This window comes from Mytilus galloprovincialis, chromosome 8 (genome assembly GCF_965363235.1).
Source record: "Mytilus galloprovincialis chromosome 8, xbMytGall1.hap1.1, whole genome shotgun sequence".
Lineage (NCBI taxonomy): Eukaryota > Metazoa > Mollusca > Bivalvia > Mytilida > Mytilidae > Mytilus > Mytilus galloprovincialis.
The window spans coordinates 11,955,338-11,974,133 of record NC_134845.1 but is presented as its reverse complement, the minus strand read 5'-3'; the positions used below and the strand labels follow the sequence as shown (position 1 = coordinate 11,974,133).

General features: G+C 33.3%; 1 protein-coding gene across 3 annotated transcripts; it reads right to left on the bottom strand.

Annotated features, from left to right (window-relative positions):
- Positions 1-482: 482 nt before the first annotated feature.
- Positions 483-18,567, bottom strand: LOC143085086 (fucose-1-phosphate guanylyltransferase-like). 3 transcript variants are annotated; one of them, XM_076261267.1, is made up of 3 exons: positions 18,521-18,567; positions 3,400-3,573; positions 483-2,166 (listed from the first exon to the last, which is right to left on the bottom strand). In XM_076261267.1, the coding sequence occupies exons 1-3, from the start codon at positions 18,534-18,536 to the stop codon at positions 593-595; spliced, it is 1,764 nt and encodes a 587-aa protein (XP_076117382.1). In that variant the 5' UTR covers positions 18,537-18,567; the 3' UTR covers positions 483-592. The 3 variants fall into 3 exon arrangements, with proteins under 3 accessions (XP_076117382.1, XP_076117381.1, XP_076117383.1); XM_076261266.1 differs by lacking the exon at positions 18,521-18,567 and adding an exon at positions 5,517-5,680; XM_076261268.1 differs by lacking the exon at positions 18,521-18,567 and adding an exon at positions 5,639-5,660.
- Positions 18,568-18,796: the final 229 nt, after the last annotated feature.

Below are 18,796 nucleotides of genomic sequence, written 5' to 3'. Positions count from 1 at the left end.
TATCAAGTTGAAGTTATAAGTGTTTGCACAATTAAATGGGCCAAAGAAGACCAGAAGGGCTACATACATGTCATGGTGACATACTATAAATTCAAAAACTTTTGTTATGTTTTTAGTATTACAAAAATTTTGACAGAATAGGTATTGCAAAAAAAATTGCTATTTATATCATTACTTTGGTTGCATTATTCGTTGAACTTGCAATGATAGACCTGGCATTATTTGTCCCTTCTCAAATAATTTCTGAATTAACAGTACTTTTTATGATTTCTTAAGCTTTCTATAACAAAATATGAAATACATGTAGATAAATTGTACTCTTTGGAACAACTAAAATGTTCAAAAATATTTATATCAGCAAAATTCCATTGGAACTTCATGACTACAATATGCATCCTAAAGCCTATTGGAAACTACACCAGTAGCAGAGAAATTGATTAAAACTGTTTCTTGTTAAAATGAGATTAAATAATAGACAACTCTAAGTAGCACCACATTTAATTAAAAAGTACCTCTGAATATATAATTATAAATAATTTAATAATACATGTAATAAATAGATGTTGCCACAGCAGTTCAATAATTAAAAACCCTATTGATTGTCACATATATTTCTATTCAATTTGCTTCTCAAACTTAACATAGTTTCGAAATCTTTGATTTTCAATATTTCAGCAATGGAAACTAAAGGATAATCATTGAGATTCAAGTCAGACTTATTCTCAGTTCTTATTTTCGTTATAGTTTTCAATGATAATAGAAAAGATTTGGACATTGTTTTCTCAAGAGGATATATTGGGGCTGTCCAAAGACTTAATTTTTGTGAATTATCTTCATCGCCCCTGCCTTTGTTTGCTAACTTTTGTATGTCCAGTTTACATATAGATGATACATCACCAAGTGTCCTCTGTAGAAAGATCAGATCCTTAGGAGGTGCTTGCTTTTTGAGATTATCATTGACATGGAAGAAGATTGTGACATACATTGTGGAACCATTGTGAAATACTGGTACAGTGTGTAAAAATATGTCATGTGGAACATCACACTGCTCCAAGCTCTCACTAACCTCAGAAGTCAATAAGGCACAGTTACTAATTATAGAATTTTGACCAATGTTAACAGGTATATCGGCATGGAAATATTCAACAACCGTACCAGGTGATACAGTTGAATCTGAGGTTAAACAAGAATGCATTACACAACCTTGGTTGACATCCGAAAATTTCATCTTCTTTGAGCAATCTTTACTCTCTCTATTTTCTACCCAATTATTGAAAACATCCATTTCTAAGCCTACTTCTTCTTGGAACTGTTTGTCGAAACAAAAATGTTGAGAAAATTCTTTAGTAGTTCCAATGTGTATAAACCTAGAGGAGTTCATCAATAGAAGTGAGATGTTAGTCCTTTTGAGTAAGTTGAAGATTTTTTCTCTGGTTGGTATCAGACTTGTTGTTGGATTGCTGACATTAGGGATATGGGACGTGTAATCAATGGTAGCATTTGGTCCAAGAGCCTGAAGGAAATCACCATAGGCATCAATTTCGCAAGTAATTGGAGAATTTTCTTTGTAAAAACCAATTAGTTTCTTAGTGACATCCATTCCAAAGAAAAATGAACTGTCTGTGTAAGCAACATGCCCTTTAACTTTTATGTCACCTGGGAATTTTAAGGTTTTATCTTTTATAACAGCATCTTTTTTGTACATAACAGTCTCAGATGGCTTCTGTAACACTTCTATGCATTTCTGGTTCAAGATATGTTTGGATGTGTCAATATTTTCAGGGTTCTCTAAAACATACACTCCATGCTGGGTACCAATCTGAATAGATGAGGGGTGAGCTAAAGCTGTAAAACCAGTTTCTTCAAACTTCCATGGCAATGTTTCATCACCAAGGTTATAAACCAAAAAATCATCTGCACATGACAGAAACACTCCAGCAGGCATCCTAGGTAGAAATGGCCAATACATAGCTAGTTTGAAGTCTAACATCTGGTATAAAGGGTTCCCAGTGGGTATTGCAGAAAATATTTTGCCAAGTATGCTAGCGCTAGGCATCCTTTTACTCTGTCCTCCAGCATGTAATAGTAACACCCTATAGTCATACAAACCATCACCATATTCCGTGTGTAGAAAGTCCAAAGCAGTCAAAGTAGAACCTCCATTTCCTAAAATTAAACAGGAAATTAAAAAATAACACAACAATTGTAGTAAGATTCCATTCACCATTACGGGATGGGTGCCATATCATTGCATATCTGGAGCAGGAACTGATTACATATCTTGAGCACTGAAGATCACCTTTGATTTTTGGTGCCAGGGGTTCCTGTTGCTTAGTCTTAAGTTTTCTATGTTTTTTTTAACTTACTGTTTTTTTGCTTGTCCAATGTCTTAATTTGTTTTTTGTCATGTCATTGTTTGTTTTTGACATATATGAGTTGAATATCCCATTGGTATATTTAGTCTCTCTTTTACAGAACTAACTGAGGGGTTTACAGTTATAAAATATATAACAAAAGCAATTCAATGTCACAGTAACAATTAATTAGAAGTCTGTGGTGGCATGTTATGCATGTAGTAAATGTTATAATGGTAGATATGTATTACATGAACATGATGAACATATAATAACCATGACAGTTTTATTGACTGTTACAAGTCAGGATTCTGATTCCTTATTCAATAAGGCTAAATATGTAAACAAAAACTTCTGCACAGTTTACTTTATATTTATATTCAAAAACAAAAGACAAATTTCCTCAAATAAAATTGAGAATGGAAATCGGTAATATATCGAATAGCAGACGACAGCCAAAGGCAGGTCACAAAGATATTTGTAGAAATTTTTTGTCAAGCTTTTCTTGTCATTGATGCATGAGATTGATTTAATATTTAATTTACAGTTTGATAATGTTGAGTTGTGGCATGTTAGCAATTTTAACATCTGCAAGCAAGTCATTATTGGTCACTATCTTTTAGTCGATATTTTGAAATTTACTATACTCGTACAAAGAAATTTCTTGAATTTAATGAAAGGGAATATTTAGAAGATCTTCCTCAATCAATTACCATGTAGTGACACAGGTCGGGACATGGTATTGACCTTGTTATAATGAATAATGATTTAATTGATTGTTGGTCGCTTAACATCTAGTGGCAAATACTTCATGCATGTTCAGGACGAGAAAAAGTCAACAATAAATACAACAGGTAGGTCTTGTAATAGAAGCCATCCGGAATGATGGTCAGAGAATTTGGACTGCCACTCAAAAATGAGGGTATATAGGATATGGACAGAAATTTTGCCTTGCAACAGGCCACCCACGGACCCCTCAAAGAGTTGTTGCAAAGGTTCTTGGCGTGCGAAGAGAGTGGCACTATTAATGATCTGAATTAATTACCAAGTTTAGTCCCTGGTGGATCTGATATGATATGAATAGGTAGATTTAATGGCACTTCCTTTCTGTCTAGTTTGTCTTTCAGCTGAGCATCAAATATTTCTTTCTGATCTTCATCTGCTGTTGTTATGACAACCACATCCCAAAATTTTGCATGGCCACTGTCTTTATCTTTTCCTGTCGAACATAATACTTGTAAATCTTTTCATATGTTTAATCATATCAAGCATTTTTGTCAAGGATTTGCATAATCATACACATATACTACATTTTGTACTACCATGACTACTGTTTTAAATTCAAAAGTTAATACATACCCTGCTTACCAAAAGACCAAAAGTTTTATCTAAAAAATTTATAACTTGATTTATGAGGACATGCATACGAGAAAGCAATGGCAAAAAATGTATTATATATTGTCAAGATTGTACATATATTAGACAAATTTTATAAAGTATACATAATAACCATTTGAGTTTTAATCTGATGTTAATATATGCCCTGCATGTGCAAGATATAATTTCTGTTTACAGTCAAATATATATGCATAAAAAATGTACACCTGTATACAAATGGAATTTCAAACTTCCTTTTTTCTTCTGTCATGTCTGTTTTTAAACTAAACATTTTGGTTTTACACTGTAAATATTTAGATTGGCTATTAAAGATTACCTTACAATAATGAATCAAACTGCTTGTAAGCACTGAAGAGTAAAAATTGCTTAAATTTATCAGTTGGAAGTATGATTAAATATTGCATAGTCTATAATACATAGTTTGTAGTTGATTCAGCTAAAATTCTGGACAAAGAGAGATAATTCTAATTTTTAAAGACTTGAACAATGGCATCATTCATATCTCTAGAACAGATATTAGATTCCTGCAATGCAAGGGCAGGTATGGAACTGATTATTTACAGATATAAAAAGAAAATGTATTTATGTGTAACAGTTACATTGCTGATTGCATTATTGTCACATGTACAAATTTATACAAATGTTCTGGATCCGCCACTGATATATATGAATCTTTCATGTTTAGGGGTCTATATTAGTCTATAAGAATGATTCTGTGAATGGTATCTTGTTTTGTGTCAGATTGGATATTCTATAAGCAAATTTGTTTACATATATACATGATATAGGTACAAGATCTATGTCCATGATTTTGAAAATTGGATTTTCTCAAGAGTTTAGTGTTTGCCACATTTCAGTGACTGCCAAAGCTGGCGTAATGTTGCAGGCATTTATGTTTTTGATTTTCCCTCTTCAATAGTAAATTAGCATAGCACATAAGTTCCCAGGAAGGTTTACACTCCCTAGCTTCAACAAGGCATTTCATTTTCTGAATTATACAAGGATAATCCAAATAATTGTGACGTCTTGAGAGGCTTTTTTTTTATTTTTTTGCCTTAATTACAGCAAAGACTTTAGTCAAGAACATTATGACATCTTGAAATGCTGGTTTATTTTTGGATTTGTTTGTAGTACAGAGATTTGATTTTATTCCAAATTCCAATATCATCAAGTAATTACCAGAAACCATCAGAGATAGAAACACTCCCCATTGTGGGGTTGTATACACCTTATCGCTATTTGTTCGCCATTACTGGATATCACACAGGTTCCCTTGAAATTTTGACATCATAAAACAAAATATCTGACGCCACAATATGCAAAAATGATTGTTGTATGACGTCAAAAGTTCAAGCAGTAGGGTCAGCCTGGAATAGCGATTAGGTGTATAAAATTCAAATATAATAAGGAAAGGGGAGAACTCCACATGCACAACGAATACAAAGGGACAATACTTTGGGATAGTGAACTTGAGAGCTCAAAACTTGTCCTACCTGATGCAGAAAAAAAAACAAACAAAGGACAAAAGTTTAGAGTTTAAGGTTCATCATAACGAAAGGATGCCAGGCAGTAAAACTTTTCCAACTGGACATGCAAGTCTTTACTCAACAGTAGTTTTTGTCATGTAAATACAGCCATATGTGTCCGTTTGTTATGATGAACCTGCCTTGAAGTTTATTGAGAGCAATTAACGCTCAAGTATCATAATTTTAATTTTCAACCTGTGCTTTCATTCATATAAACAGACAACATTATATAAGTTACCTCTAATGGACGAGTAGTTACTGAGAACATTTTTCATAAAAGTAGTGATACCAGGATCCCCCATTAAGATAATATCAGGATGCTCTTGTACATCAGTTTCAAATGGATAAATGATAACGTACAAATGAAAATTTGACAGGTGTTGCTGATTTCTAAATAGAGTTATCTCCCATGGATCCGGTCTGGATACGATTTATATCCGGGTTTTCTCCCTCGAATGTCACGATGATTCAAGTTCAACTACTTTTTAAAATATAATCCATTGTAACTCTTTAAGAAAGAAAAAAATCATTATAATATTTTAATAGGTTGTAAAAATTTTGAAAAGTTAAGCACAAGTGCCAAATTTAATTAGCTTTTTTAAAATTAAAAACCTAGACGCAGTGGCGGATCCAGAAAAAAAATTGGGGGTGGTCCCAAATAAATATTGAATGGTATGATTATTTTTGACATTATGGAAGATCATGAATTTGGACAACACCATGCAATGCACATATTCCTAGGTAAAGGAATTTAAAGACATGTAAAACTGATTTTTATTTAAGACGCTTATATATATAGACAATATATGGCAATCTAAAATAGCAAAACATACATGTACATGCAACTGTCATCTGAATGAGGCAAGCTGTAAAAAAAGTTTAGCTAAAATGTTCTGAATCGGTAAAAATAGTTCTACGTAAAATTGTTCAAAATTTACTAATTTAACAAAGAGTCGTTTATCAGGTCATTCAACATCATGCGTCGCGGGTGTTTCCTTGCAAAGTTATCTATAATTTGTTTTATGTTTAGTTCCAAACTGTAGTGCACATGCATCAACGCAAGTCCGTTTAAACGCGATTGTCCCATAATTGTTCTCATGTAGGTTTTTAAAAGTGATAACTCACTGTTGGATCGCTCACATTAGCAACTCGTCACCCCCATGGTAGCTATGATTTTTAAGATAACAGAAATATTTGGAAAGTCTGTTTTGTAACATACTTTCAGAGCACCGGCTACAGTTTCTGGTTTTGAAAGCATTGACTCGCAAGTCTTTTGCCACAAACGCAGTTCGGACGGCATTGCAGATGGACTCGGCAAATCAGTATGGTAAAAGTCTACAAAATGTTTAATTTCATCAAAAGTTGCGCTTTGTACAAATGCCGGTACCAACTTCAGTGCTTGAATTGCTGTTGATTTTGGGGGAAAGGGGTGGGGCTCACAGAGATAGATAAATAAATTTAATTCATTCATAATGGTTGTTTTTTTCAAAATGTACATAAATGAAATTTAAAACCGAGACTCCGTTAGTTGGACAATGCTATTATATATGGAAATTTCACTTAAAAATACAAAAATAATTTGTATTTACCTTTCAAAATAAGAAGTCAACTTCTTCATATTGACGAGCTGTTTTGACAATTTAATTAGATGTATACAGGTGAAACGCATTGATCCGTATATATTCTATCATTGTGACACCTCTAGGTATCCAGGTAATCCATAACCAATTAGTGCGATGAAAGGATTAATCTTAAGTATTAATTTGTTAATTAGCTAGTTATTGAAAAAATAGACACTTAAACAAATTTTGAGGTTCGTCATGGGGGTGGTCCGGTGCGCCGTGGGACCACCCCCTGGATCCGCCACTGTAGACGGTACTAACAAATATTGCTGTTTATATGATAAATGTTTGGAACTAAAAAAAGAAATTAAAAATATAGTATCGATAATGTTTTATTTAAAACGTTAACAATATTTGCCTTTTTATGTGTATGGCTCTGATCTGGCTGTGGATTTACATCTAAGAATTGAAATATTTAAATTAGTATTTATGATTTATGTCAACATTATTGTAACAATTATAAAAATCATTGTAATACATTACTTTGCTCTTCATGGGTCCTCTAATTGGAATAAAAATATCTTATCTTATCTTTTCTTATCTATAGGCTTAATAATAATAATAAATGTCATGAATGCCACAAGTCTAGTTTTAACTTTATACTGTGTCTCAGACTGTAGTGTGGACTACGGTAGAACACTGGCGATTCAATATGAAAAGAAGGAGATGAGATATAATATTGCCAATGAGACAACTATCAACAAAGGTCCAAATAAAGTAGACGTAAGAAATTATAGGCAATTGTGTGGCCTTCAACAAGGAGAAAATCCATATACTGCATAGTCAACACTAAAAGGCTTAGACACATAAAAATAAAATAATGAAACAATTAAAGTGAGAAAACCTACGGCATAAATTTCTAAGAAAACAGTTGAAACAATCATGCCTCAGAGCTTGGATTTAAATATCAATCAGTACACATTCAATATCTTATGGAAATAGTGTAAATACGTCAAAAAAGCATGACCTTGTGCAATTCCAAAATGAAGGACAATAGAGGTATCCACAGACTGCAGTACTGTTAAAGTGCATATGTGTATAACAAAAACATTTACATTATTTTTGTAGTATGATTTTATTTACTTTAAACAAAATCATTATTTCCATCAATGAAACAATATTCAAAGAACTTACTGCAGTGTTGAATTGGTAACCTTTTAGAATTTATCAATATATATGATAATTCTATTATGTAACGCCTAAGTCAGATTTAGGTTTTTTTTTATAGTTTGGAGTGGATGACCATTAGTTATGAAACCATTGTTGACTTGCTTCTTTTCTTGTGTGATTCTGGTGATGACAATCTGTCTGGAAACATTCCGGAATGGGATAAACCAGTCTTTTCATATTTGAAATTGAATTATAAGTCTTGGTATAATGGAGGACCCATAATTGTTTTTAATATTTCGAAAGACACCGCTGTCATTGACAGATATAGTTTTAGAGATCTTCAGAGTGATGAGCAAGCAAGATACTTTCAGTTTGGCCAAAGACAGTGCCTAGTTGCGCTCCCGGATGTTATCTCAATTTTCTTTGATGTTCTGCATGTAGCAAGATTGTCTGTGTATATAGTTTTCTAAAATATCAATCACCTACCGAATCCAAAGTATTATTGTTTATGTCATACTTGTTTTATTTATACACAGGAATTTTTTGTACTATAGAAAGTCCCTGCTATACAGTACTTTGTAAAGCTGGACCACATATTCACGATTTTTACAGCCGTCCTTGTTAGGAGCATTCCCGTTAAAAAATGTTAAAAGTCTGATCAAGATCTTGTAAATCGTGGCTGGAAATTCAAACTTTTATTAAAATTTGTAAAAACATTTATTTAATCACGACAATAACAATCAGATATTGTTCAGGAAGCGTCCAAATTCAGCCGTGTCAATCCGAACTTTCCCCGATTACCCCGCTCTCAATCCGATTCTAATCCGATTTGCATCTCTCCCTGGTTAAAAACGACCGAATGTATACCGACAGTGTCCCTATTCTGCCAAATACAACCGACAGGCATAAGACAGTGACCAGACAGTGAACCGACGCTGACCGAAGATATCCGTTAGAAAACTGTCGCCATATTTGAGATGATCAGGTACTGTCGGGATGTAGTCCTATAACATATGACTTCGCATTCTTATTCAATTTGTAACGTTTTTATACTGATATTTTCATTTTTTTTTTTGAGTCCTATAACATATGACTTCGCATTCTTATTCAATTTGTACCGTTTTTATACTGATATTTTCATATTTTTTTTTAATGCGAAGTCATATCGAGATACGTTAAATTCCTTTAGCACTTTCCGACATGATTTCAGGTCGGAACAAAATTGCTTCAATCTTCTTTCTAGGTCAAATATTTAACGGGCCAAATATCATTTTAAATAACTTGAGCACGAAAACTATTAAAAAAATTACTTACTTGTGCTAAAGAAATAGTTAATCCATCACTTTAAGAACATTTTATTCTCGAGTCGGAGCTCAATAACACCAGTTTAAATATGGCGCCCAGATTTGATTAATTTTCGAAATATAAAATCCAAATGAAAAAAAAAACGAACTTATGGCATCGTTTTACGACGATTGGTTTCAACGTTTTTTAAACGTAGTTTATAGCTTCAAAATCCAGAATTATATAGAATACAGTTTGTTTCAAAAAGACAAAAAGGAAATTCTTATTAGCGTTTTATGAAACGATAATCTATCCTTGAAAGAAGGGAGTTAATTTGTCACACCACATGATCAATCATGCATTGTGAAAAGTTTTTTTTTTTAAATTTCAATCGCAAAAACTCCCACATTTTCCCTAAGACAACCATTATGTTTTATTAAAATTAAAACCCCCTACCCCCCCCCCCCCCCTTTCCAGAATTTTGTTTCAGAACCTTGATAAAGGGAAACGTTGAGAAATAAAAATAAAAATGTGTTTCTTGCGTCTTTATAATTATTATGTATACCTTAGTAATTTCAACTAATATTTTGTCAGTCTCTTGAATAGTTCCCAAATATATGATATAAAATTTGTTATATGGGCATTTCTGAACGTTGTTTTTCATTTAGTAGATATAAAAAAGGGTGTGAATGCCAATGAGACAACTCTGTCTTGGCTGACACTGATCATCAAGATATAAATGGCGCAAACATTACTAGTGTAAAACCACTCAAACGGGAAAACCGACGCGATCTAATCTATATAAAAACGAGAAACACTTATGAACCACATCAACAAACTACAACTACTGAACATCAGATTCCTGACTTAGGACAGGTGCAAACAATTGCAACGAGTTAAAACATTTTAATTGTATCAAACATTCACCCTTATATACCCACCAGAACTAGAAATTAAAGAGACCACAGACACGGCTTCCTCTGCCTCATTTTTAGACTTATACCTCGAATTTGACATACACAGTCATCTCAGTACCAGAATCTATGACAAACGAGACGATTTTAATTTTGAAATTATCAATTTCCCCCACCTTAGTAGTAATATACCAACTTCACCTGCATATGGAATATACATTTCCCAACTTATTAGGTATTCAAGAGCTTGCAGCTCCTATTCAGACTTTGTAAAACGTCACCAGTGTCTGAGCAGAAAATTGATGAACCAGGGATATGTCAAAGAACGTCTCGTCCTTTTTCTAAAAAAGTTCATCGGAAGATACCCAGAACTTGTTGATAAATATTCCGTATCAACTTCACAAATAATACAAGATGGTCTTGAAGTATAGATTTTGCGTACTGACGTTTGTTATCATCTTAATTACGTATTATAGTATTCTTTTATATGTCTTTTTTAGATATTCATTTGAAGTGACTCTGTGGTTATGTAAAACCACATACTTTGAACGGCAAAATTATTTCATTTATTGATATTACTTTTACTTAAGGATCTTGACATACTATGAATGACAAAACTATTTTATTCAATAAGACTACTTTTTCTGTTTAGTCTGGTTTTTATGATATACATTTGACGTGAAACTGTACTTATGTATCCCGTCATACTTTGAACCACACCATTGTTTTATTTATTATTATTACTTTTACTGTTAAATCTGGTTTTTGTTATATCTACTTTACGTGAGTCTGCATTTATGTATGCCGTCATACGACAAAATTATTTTTATGTCTACCTGTACGAATTTCAAACGCGCAATTTTACACCAGTAATGAAAACCTTCTATCATTTATGGGTAGACTTTACATAGATAAATTCAGCCGTATTTGACGTGAAACTGTACTTATGTATCCCTTCATACTTTGAACCACACCATTATTTTATTTATTATTTTTACTGTAAGTCTGTTTTTTGTTATATCTACTTTACGTGAGTCTGCATTTATGTATGCCGTCATACGACAAAATTATTTTTATGTCTACCTGTGCGAATTTCAAACGCGCAATTTTACACCAGTAATGAAAACCTTCTTTCATTTATGGGTAGACTTTACATAGATAAATTCAGCCGTATAGGAAAAGCAAAATGAGAATGTTGAATTTGATGTATGCCTTTTTGTGCTACTTTGTTACATTTGTTGTTTATGTAGTGATATTAAGATGATAACACAATATTGACTGTTGTACCCCTATTTTTGACATTTTTACTCTTTGAGTATGTTTGTTTTGTTCATGCATCGTTGACAATGTAATGGAATTTGATGCGACTGTCATACAAGTGAGAGGTTTAGCTAGCTATAAAACCAGGTTCAATCCACCATTTTCTACATTAGAAAATGCCTGTACCAAGTCAGGAATATGACAGTTGTTATCCATTCGTTTGATGTGCTTGGACTTTTGATTTTGCCTTTTGATTTTTGATTTTCCTTTTTGAATTTTCCTCGGAGTTCAGTATTTTTGTGTTTTTACTTTTTATCTGAAACAATAGTGTAACATTGTATTTATAATACTCCGTTTTAGATAGTCAAACCTGACCCTTTCAAATACAAGGAGAAAAAAACATAACCCCATTTCAGACAAATGAGCTGAAAATGCAACCCTGTCTGTCGGAACATACCCGTCTCGGTCTCGGTATCATATATATATATATATATATATATATATATATATATATATATATATATATATATATATATATATATATATATATATATATATATATATATATATATATATATATATATATATATATACATGTATACATATATATATATATATACATGTATACTTGGACACCTTTTTTATACAATAAAAAGGTAAGTAAATCCATACATGAAATGGTTGTTTTGTGTGACACTTCCCCAATGGCCATTTTACTTGTACCTGGTGGATACTCACTATATATATATATATATATATATATATATATATATATATATATATATATATATATATATATATATATATATATATATATATATATATATATATATATATATATATATATATATATATATATATATATATATATATATATATATATATATATATATATATATACATGTATATATATATATATATATATATATATAAAGTGCCTAGAAAATCAACCTAACGATGTTAGAGTAGATTTGATTCGTAACTTCCTCCCCGGCGCCGGGGCTGGAACCTGTACTTTTTTTCTAACTTCTACGACAACACCGCCTAGCATTGCGCAGAGACCTTATCCCCTCCTCTAACTCTAGCTTAAAATAAGCTTTCGTTTCGGGAGGTGTTACCTGCTTGTAGGAATTAAACAAGGATCTCTGATACAATACACGAAGTATTTATTTTTAGTGTACAGAAATGATCATCTACTCATCTCTTCAGTATAATTGCAGGATGCTAATCTATTTTTAGAAGCATACAATCACTGTAAATAAATATATGTATATGTCTGCCTGTGTGTAGTGACAACTGCAAATTATACCTTGTCCATCGGATTTCTTATGATTAAGAAATACCAGGCCTTAGAATATGTATAAAGTGCCTAGAAAATCAACCTAACGATGTTAGAGTAGATTTGATTCGTAACTTCCTCCCCGGCGCCGGGGCTGGAACCTGTACTTTTTTTCTAACTTCTACGACAACACCGCCTAGCATTGCGCAGAGACCTTATCCCCTCCTCTAACTCTAGCTTAAAATAAGCTTTCGTTTCGGGAGGTGTTACCTGCTTGTAGGAATTAAACAAGGATCTCTGATACAATACACGAAGTATTTATTTTTAGTGTACAGAAATGATCATCTACTCATCTCTTCAGTATAATTGCAGGATGCTAATCTATTTTTAGAAGCATACAATCACTGTAAATAAATATATGTATATGTCTGCCTGTGTGTAGTGACAACTGCAAATTATACCTTGTCCATCGGATTTCTTATGATTAAGAAATACCAGGCCTTAGAATATGTATAAAGTGCCTAGAAAATCAACCTAACGATGTTAGAGTAGATTTGATTCGTAACTTCCTCCCCGGCGCCGGGGCTGGAACCTGTACTTTTTTTCTAACTTCTACGACAACACACACATGTATATATATATATATATATATATATATATATATATATATATATATATATATATATATATATATATATAGTGAGTATCCACCAGGTACAAGTAAAATGGCCATTGGGGAAGTGTCACACAAAACAACCATTTCATGTATGGATTTACTTACCTTTTTATTGTATAAAAAAGGTGTCCAAGTCCCCATCGGATAGGGAATTAGTATAAAAAGAAATCAGAGTATGTGTTTAATTATTAAATAAAGAAAATAACGATAGGGGTTGTTTTTGTGGAAAGGAGGGGGGGGGCGTACACCCATTACGCCCTTGCGTGGACCCGCCCCTGATAATTTCAATAACTTCCTGAAGCTAGATGTCCTCGTCTGCAAACGTTAATTGAATAGCATGTCCTTGGAATTCATTCCAGTGTCTGGTAGAAAAGATTGGACACAATAAAAAAAAATAACCTCTAATATTTTGGCCTTTTTAGATACTTTTAATTTACGCCATCTTTAGTTTCAGACTAATTGATCGAATAATATCGGTGAGCTCACCTTTTTAGTGAACTCGCAAGTTCCAAATTAAAAGAGTTGGTATTGCGTTGATTCATAAAAAAGAATGGCCAACGTAGATACAAGTATCTTGTCTTAGAGAGGGATAAATCCTACTTTGTAAAGGACCACTCCGATTCAAACAAAAAATTCTCTGATACTGACATTATCAAGATGCTTGATTTCTTGATTAATAACATATTTGTTACGTTCGGAGGACGTGTTTTTCAACAGATCGGTATTATAATGTGAACAAATTGTGCCCCTCTTCTTGCCGACTTGTTTCTTAACTATTATGAGGCTGACCTCATACAGGAACTTCTTAGAAAGAAAGATAAGAAGTTAGCAATATCCTTTAATATAAAAAAGAAGATGTGGTATGATTGCCAATGAGACAACTATCCACAAAAGACCAAAATGACACAAACATTGACAACTATAGGCCACCGTACGGCCTTCAACAATGAGCAAAGCCCATACCGCATAGTTTAACTCTACTTTCAGCTATATAAATGATGTTCTTTCACTAAATAGTTCAAAATTTGGTGAGTATGTTTAATGCATCTATTCCACCGAACTGGAGATAAAGGATACAACAGATACAGTTAAGTAGGCCTCATATCTTGATTTACATAGATCTAGAAATTGACAATGAGGGTCGGTTGAAAACAAAACTTTACGACAAAAGAGATTATTTCTGCGTTCCTGATTTCTAAGTAGCAACATTCCAGACTGTTACACAATTGTTATTGATATCGAACTACAATCTCATTCCCTTTAATGATGTGACCTACCGAATTTGACTATTTACAGGATTTATTATCACATAAGCAACACGACGTCGTCACGGATGCCTCATGTGGAACAGGATATGCTTACCCTTCCGAAGCACCTGAGATCACCACTAGGTTTTGGTGGGGTTTGTGTTGCTCATTCTTTAGTTTTTTATAATATGTCATGTGTACTATTGTTTGTGTGTTTGTGTTTTTCATTTTAGCCATGGCGTTGTCAGTTTATTTCCGATTTATGAGTTTGACTGTCCCTTTAGTATATTTCGTCCCTCCTTTCCAAGCCAAACCATTACCTCCGGCTTTTCCGACTCACAACTTGCAATATGACCTACAAGTTTGCACAATGTCATGTTTTTCTCTGGCTGTTTATGACGTCTTTACACTAAATCCATAGGATGTTGGATGTGTACGGATTGATTGTTTGTCTTAGATGCATGATTATTTTATTAGTTGTTAGTGGCTTTGAACTAGCTGTCAGATAACTGCGAGTACTCTCAGATCTGTTCATTGTGTCTTTTTGTGTCGGGATGTATAAGTACCCGGCCACGTCCACTTGTATTTTTTGTCTATCTGATGAGTTAAGCCTTTTTCAACTGATTTTTATAGTTCGTTCTTATGTTGTACTGTTATACCACTGTCCCAGGTTAGGGAGAGGGTTGGGATCCCGCTAACATGTTTAACCATGCCACATTATTTATGTATGTGCCTGTCCCAAGTCAGGAGCCTGTAATTCAGTGGTTGTCGTTTGTTTATGTGTTACATATTTGTATTTCTTTAATGTTTTTGTACATAAATGAGGCAGTTAGTTTTCTCGTCTGAATTGTTTTACAGTGTCTTATCGGGGCCTTTTATAGCTGACTATGCGGTATGAGCTTTGCTCATTGTTAAAGGCCGTACGGTTACCTATAATTTTTAATGTTTGTGTTATTTTGGTCTTTTGTGGATAGTTGTCTCATTGGCAATAATACCACATCTTCTTTTGTATATCTTCTACAAATTTGGTGCTCCTACTGATAGCCATCAAACCTGTCTAATTGCTTACGCACTGTGTGTTGAGGCATTTTGTGTAAAAAGAATGTCACATGTAATTTCCCGCGGATGACCATGTTGATGTCATAGACACGTTTTCTTGCGAATAGATTGATTTGCTAAATTAGTAAACATGGTAAAGTCTGAAATATTTCTTGCATATCATACACGAAGTAGCATGTATTTAATTACACATGTTTGATGTCTACAATTATTCAAATAAAGATAACAAAAAATAGATGTTTGTTAAAGTCTGGTTGCAAGTATTTCAGACAATTAAAACTAAAAGCCAAAAAAAAAAAAATTAAAATTAAATATAATTGTTTTGCTCTGTCTTGGAGTAAAGGCATAACCCATATAATACATTCATAGAAATGTTCCATAAAAGTACACATCAAAACTCAAAAGATAGAATTTTAAAAGAATTTCAAACTGAAAGAAAGAAGGACCCGATGTGTGATTGCTATAGTTATTTTTGGTATGGGTCTAAACATACGGGACGTAGACTTGTTAGTACATATTGGATGCCCTAAATTTGTACTCTTTTAGTGGAAAGAGGCAGTCCGTTGTGCGAGAGATGGCCGACAAGAGCTAAGTCTCATTCACTACATGTCTTTAAAAAATACCGCTAGAGATAATCGTACAGAACAAAGATAGCATGTGTGTCCGTACGCAAGTACTGTCACTTATTTCAGACAAGAAAACAGTTGCAAGTCTGTCGTAAAGTAATATACTGTAGTGGATGCGACTTGGAACATTGTGATTGTTCTTCCTGTATATCTTGTTCTGTGCGTATTGAAAAGTGTCCATGCCAAAAGAGATGTTTTTGCAATGTACATACTTTCCTTAACCAAGAACGTGTAGATGACTAAGTTAAAAGTTTCTTGTGGCATTTACAAATAGGTGAATGAAGATTTCTTTGCTCACCCATGAAGTTGTACATAGAGACTTAATTGTCTGGTTAAAACTGAATTGTATAAAAAATGTCAATACTGTCAATCCGACTAATGGGTGAATGAAGATTGCTTCGCTCGTCCAAGGAGTTGTTCGGTTCAAACTAGACTGTACATTAAATAATGATACTATCATCGGTGTTTCACTTCAATTTTTATTTAAAAACCAAGCATGAACCATAATTATAAAATTATTCAATTGTGCCCATGAAATGTTATCAAACTGTAAACTAAATATAAAATCATTCCTGACTTAGAAGAAAATGACTGAGATAGTTCAGCTGTACAGGAAGACCGTTAATTGAATATTAATCAAGTATACCAATCATTTACAGGTTATTTTTTATATTCTATCTAGTTTTTATTTTAGATACAAAGAAAATCTTCGTGTAAATTTATCATATAACAAAATAACTTCTGTTATGTCTATACGGTATCTTATAGTGAGGGTTTATCATCATGTGCTCCTGTTCAAAGGAGGTTTACACACAGAAGAATAAAATTTCGTTTCGTTTCACGAAGGAATCCGTTTTTGTATTAGCCGTTTTGAAAGTTTGAACCTGATGTTGATGAATGTTGAAAAATGTTGAATTGTTATATTAAGACACATTTTCGTTGGAATTAAAGCAATATTATATGATATTTCGCTTCTAAGTGTGATTGGACACACTTAAAAACAAGGTACACATGTTGATTTGAGAATTTTTTTTTGCTACGCGAATTTTGCCTATCGCGATATGACCTCGGGTGGCACATTGATAGTAAAAAAAAATATCAGAACAGTAAATACAAATAGTAAATAATGCCCCCGAGGTCATATGTTATAGGACTATGTCGGGATGGAATCCTATCATAGTCTGCTGTACCTCATTGCAAACGGTTTTGTCTGGACTCAGTCGCATCATGTTCTGTAATTGTCGGGACTCAGACGGGGGTATTATTGCCGAATTTCGTATTTATAACGGGACACTTGCGGAACGGTTTCGTCAAAGACGGGTTGCATTCGGGATACAATCTGGACTCAATCGGCAAAAAAACAGCAATGGCAAATCTCTTCAGATCTTACCCGTTCCACAGGACACCGTCCAAAAACACAGAATCTGTCACGATATAATCACGATTGTAATCAGACTAGACAAAATCGGATGAGTTTTGCCAATGAGACAACTCTCCATCCAAGTCATAATTTGTAAACATTAAAGGTTAAAAAACGGTCTTTGTCAAGGAGTCTTGGCTCACACCAAACAGCAAGCTATAAAGGGCCCCAAAATGACAACTGTAAATCCGTTCAAACGGGAAACCCAACGGTCTAATCTATATGAATACGAGAAACATTTATGAACCACATCAACAAACGACAACCACTGAACATTATGCAGGTAACTGTTCCTGACTAAGAACAGGTGCAAACAAATGCATATATCTCCTTTTGTGTACCTCGTTTTCAAATCTGTCTTGAAAGCTAGCGACTCGGTATTCACATTAATAAAACAAAGCGTGCATGTATAATTTTAACATGAATATGTGTACTAAGTTTCAGGTTCATGTGACCACAAACTCATTATAAACTGCCTTACACTGCAACTTTAACTGGACGGACTAACGGGCGAACGGACGCACATACCGGAAAACACAGCAGTGATCACCACCACCATAGGCGGAAAGGCCTTTGCAAAGTCTACGAACAATGGACACCAAGTGATAGCTCACCTTTGACTTTGGCCACATGACTAAATAATTGTTTTACCAACCACACGTGCATGCATAACACAAACGGCTTATTCATTTAAACCATGCAAATTAAAACAGATTATCAGGATAACAAGAATAATTTGACAAACCTTGAAATTTATTCATAAAACATCTGCATGTCTTTCCTTAATCTATGATCTTTTAAATTGTTAGGAGAGATACATGTAAATACCCAAAAAAACAGTTTAATATAAAGATAAAGATTTACTAAAACTTGTAAAAATCAGAAAGTGCACAACTAGTCATAATTATCAAAGACCTTTAGTTAAGGATGTGTGGCAATGCGAATTTGGAAAGAGCTCTGTCTCCGAATTGCTTTTTTAAAAGTTAAGATATTTATGCAAACAAAATTATTCCTAACAAAT

What these genes read in the sequence shown, in the direction of transcription:
- LOC143085086 (XM_076261266.1), bottom strand. Translation starts at nt 5,580, where the DNA reads ATGGGGGATCCTGGTATCACTACTTTTATGAAAAATGTTCTCAGTAAC. An exon ending in TAACTACTCGTCCATTAGAG is followed by an intron (nt 3,574 to 5,516) that starts GTAACTTATATA and finishes TATGTTCGACAG; the next exon opens with GAAAAGATAAAGACAGTGGC. An exon ending in TCCACCAGGGACTAAACTTG is followed by an intron (nt 2,167 to 3,399) that starts GTAATTAATTCA and finishes GTTTAATTTTAG; the next exon opens with GAAATGGAGGTTCTACTTTG.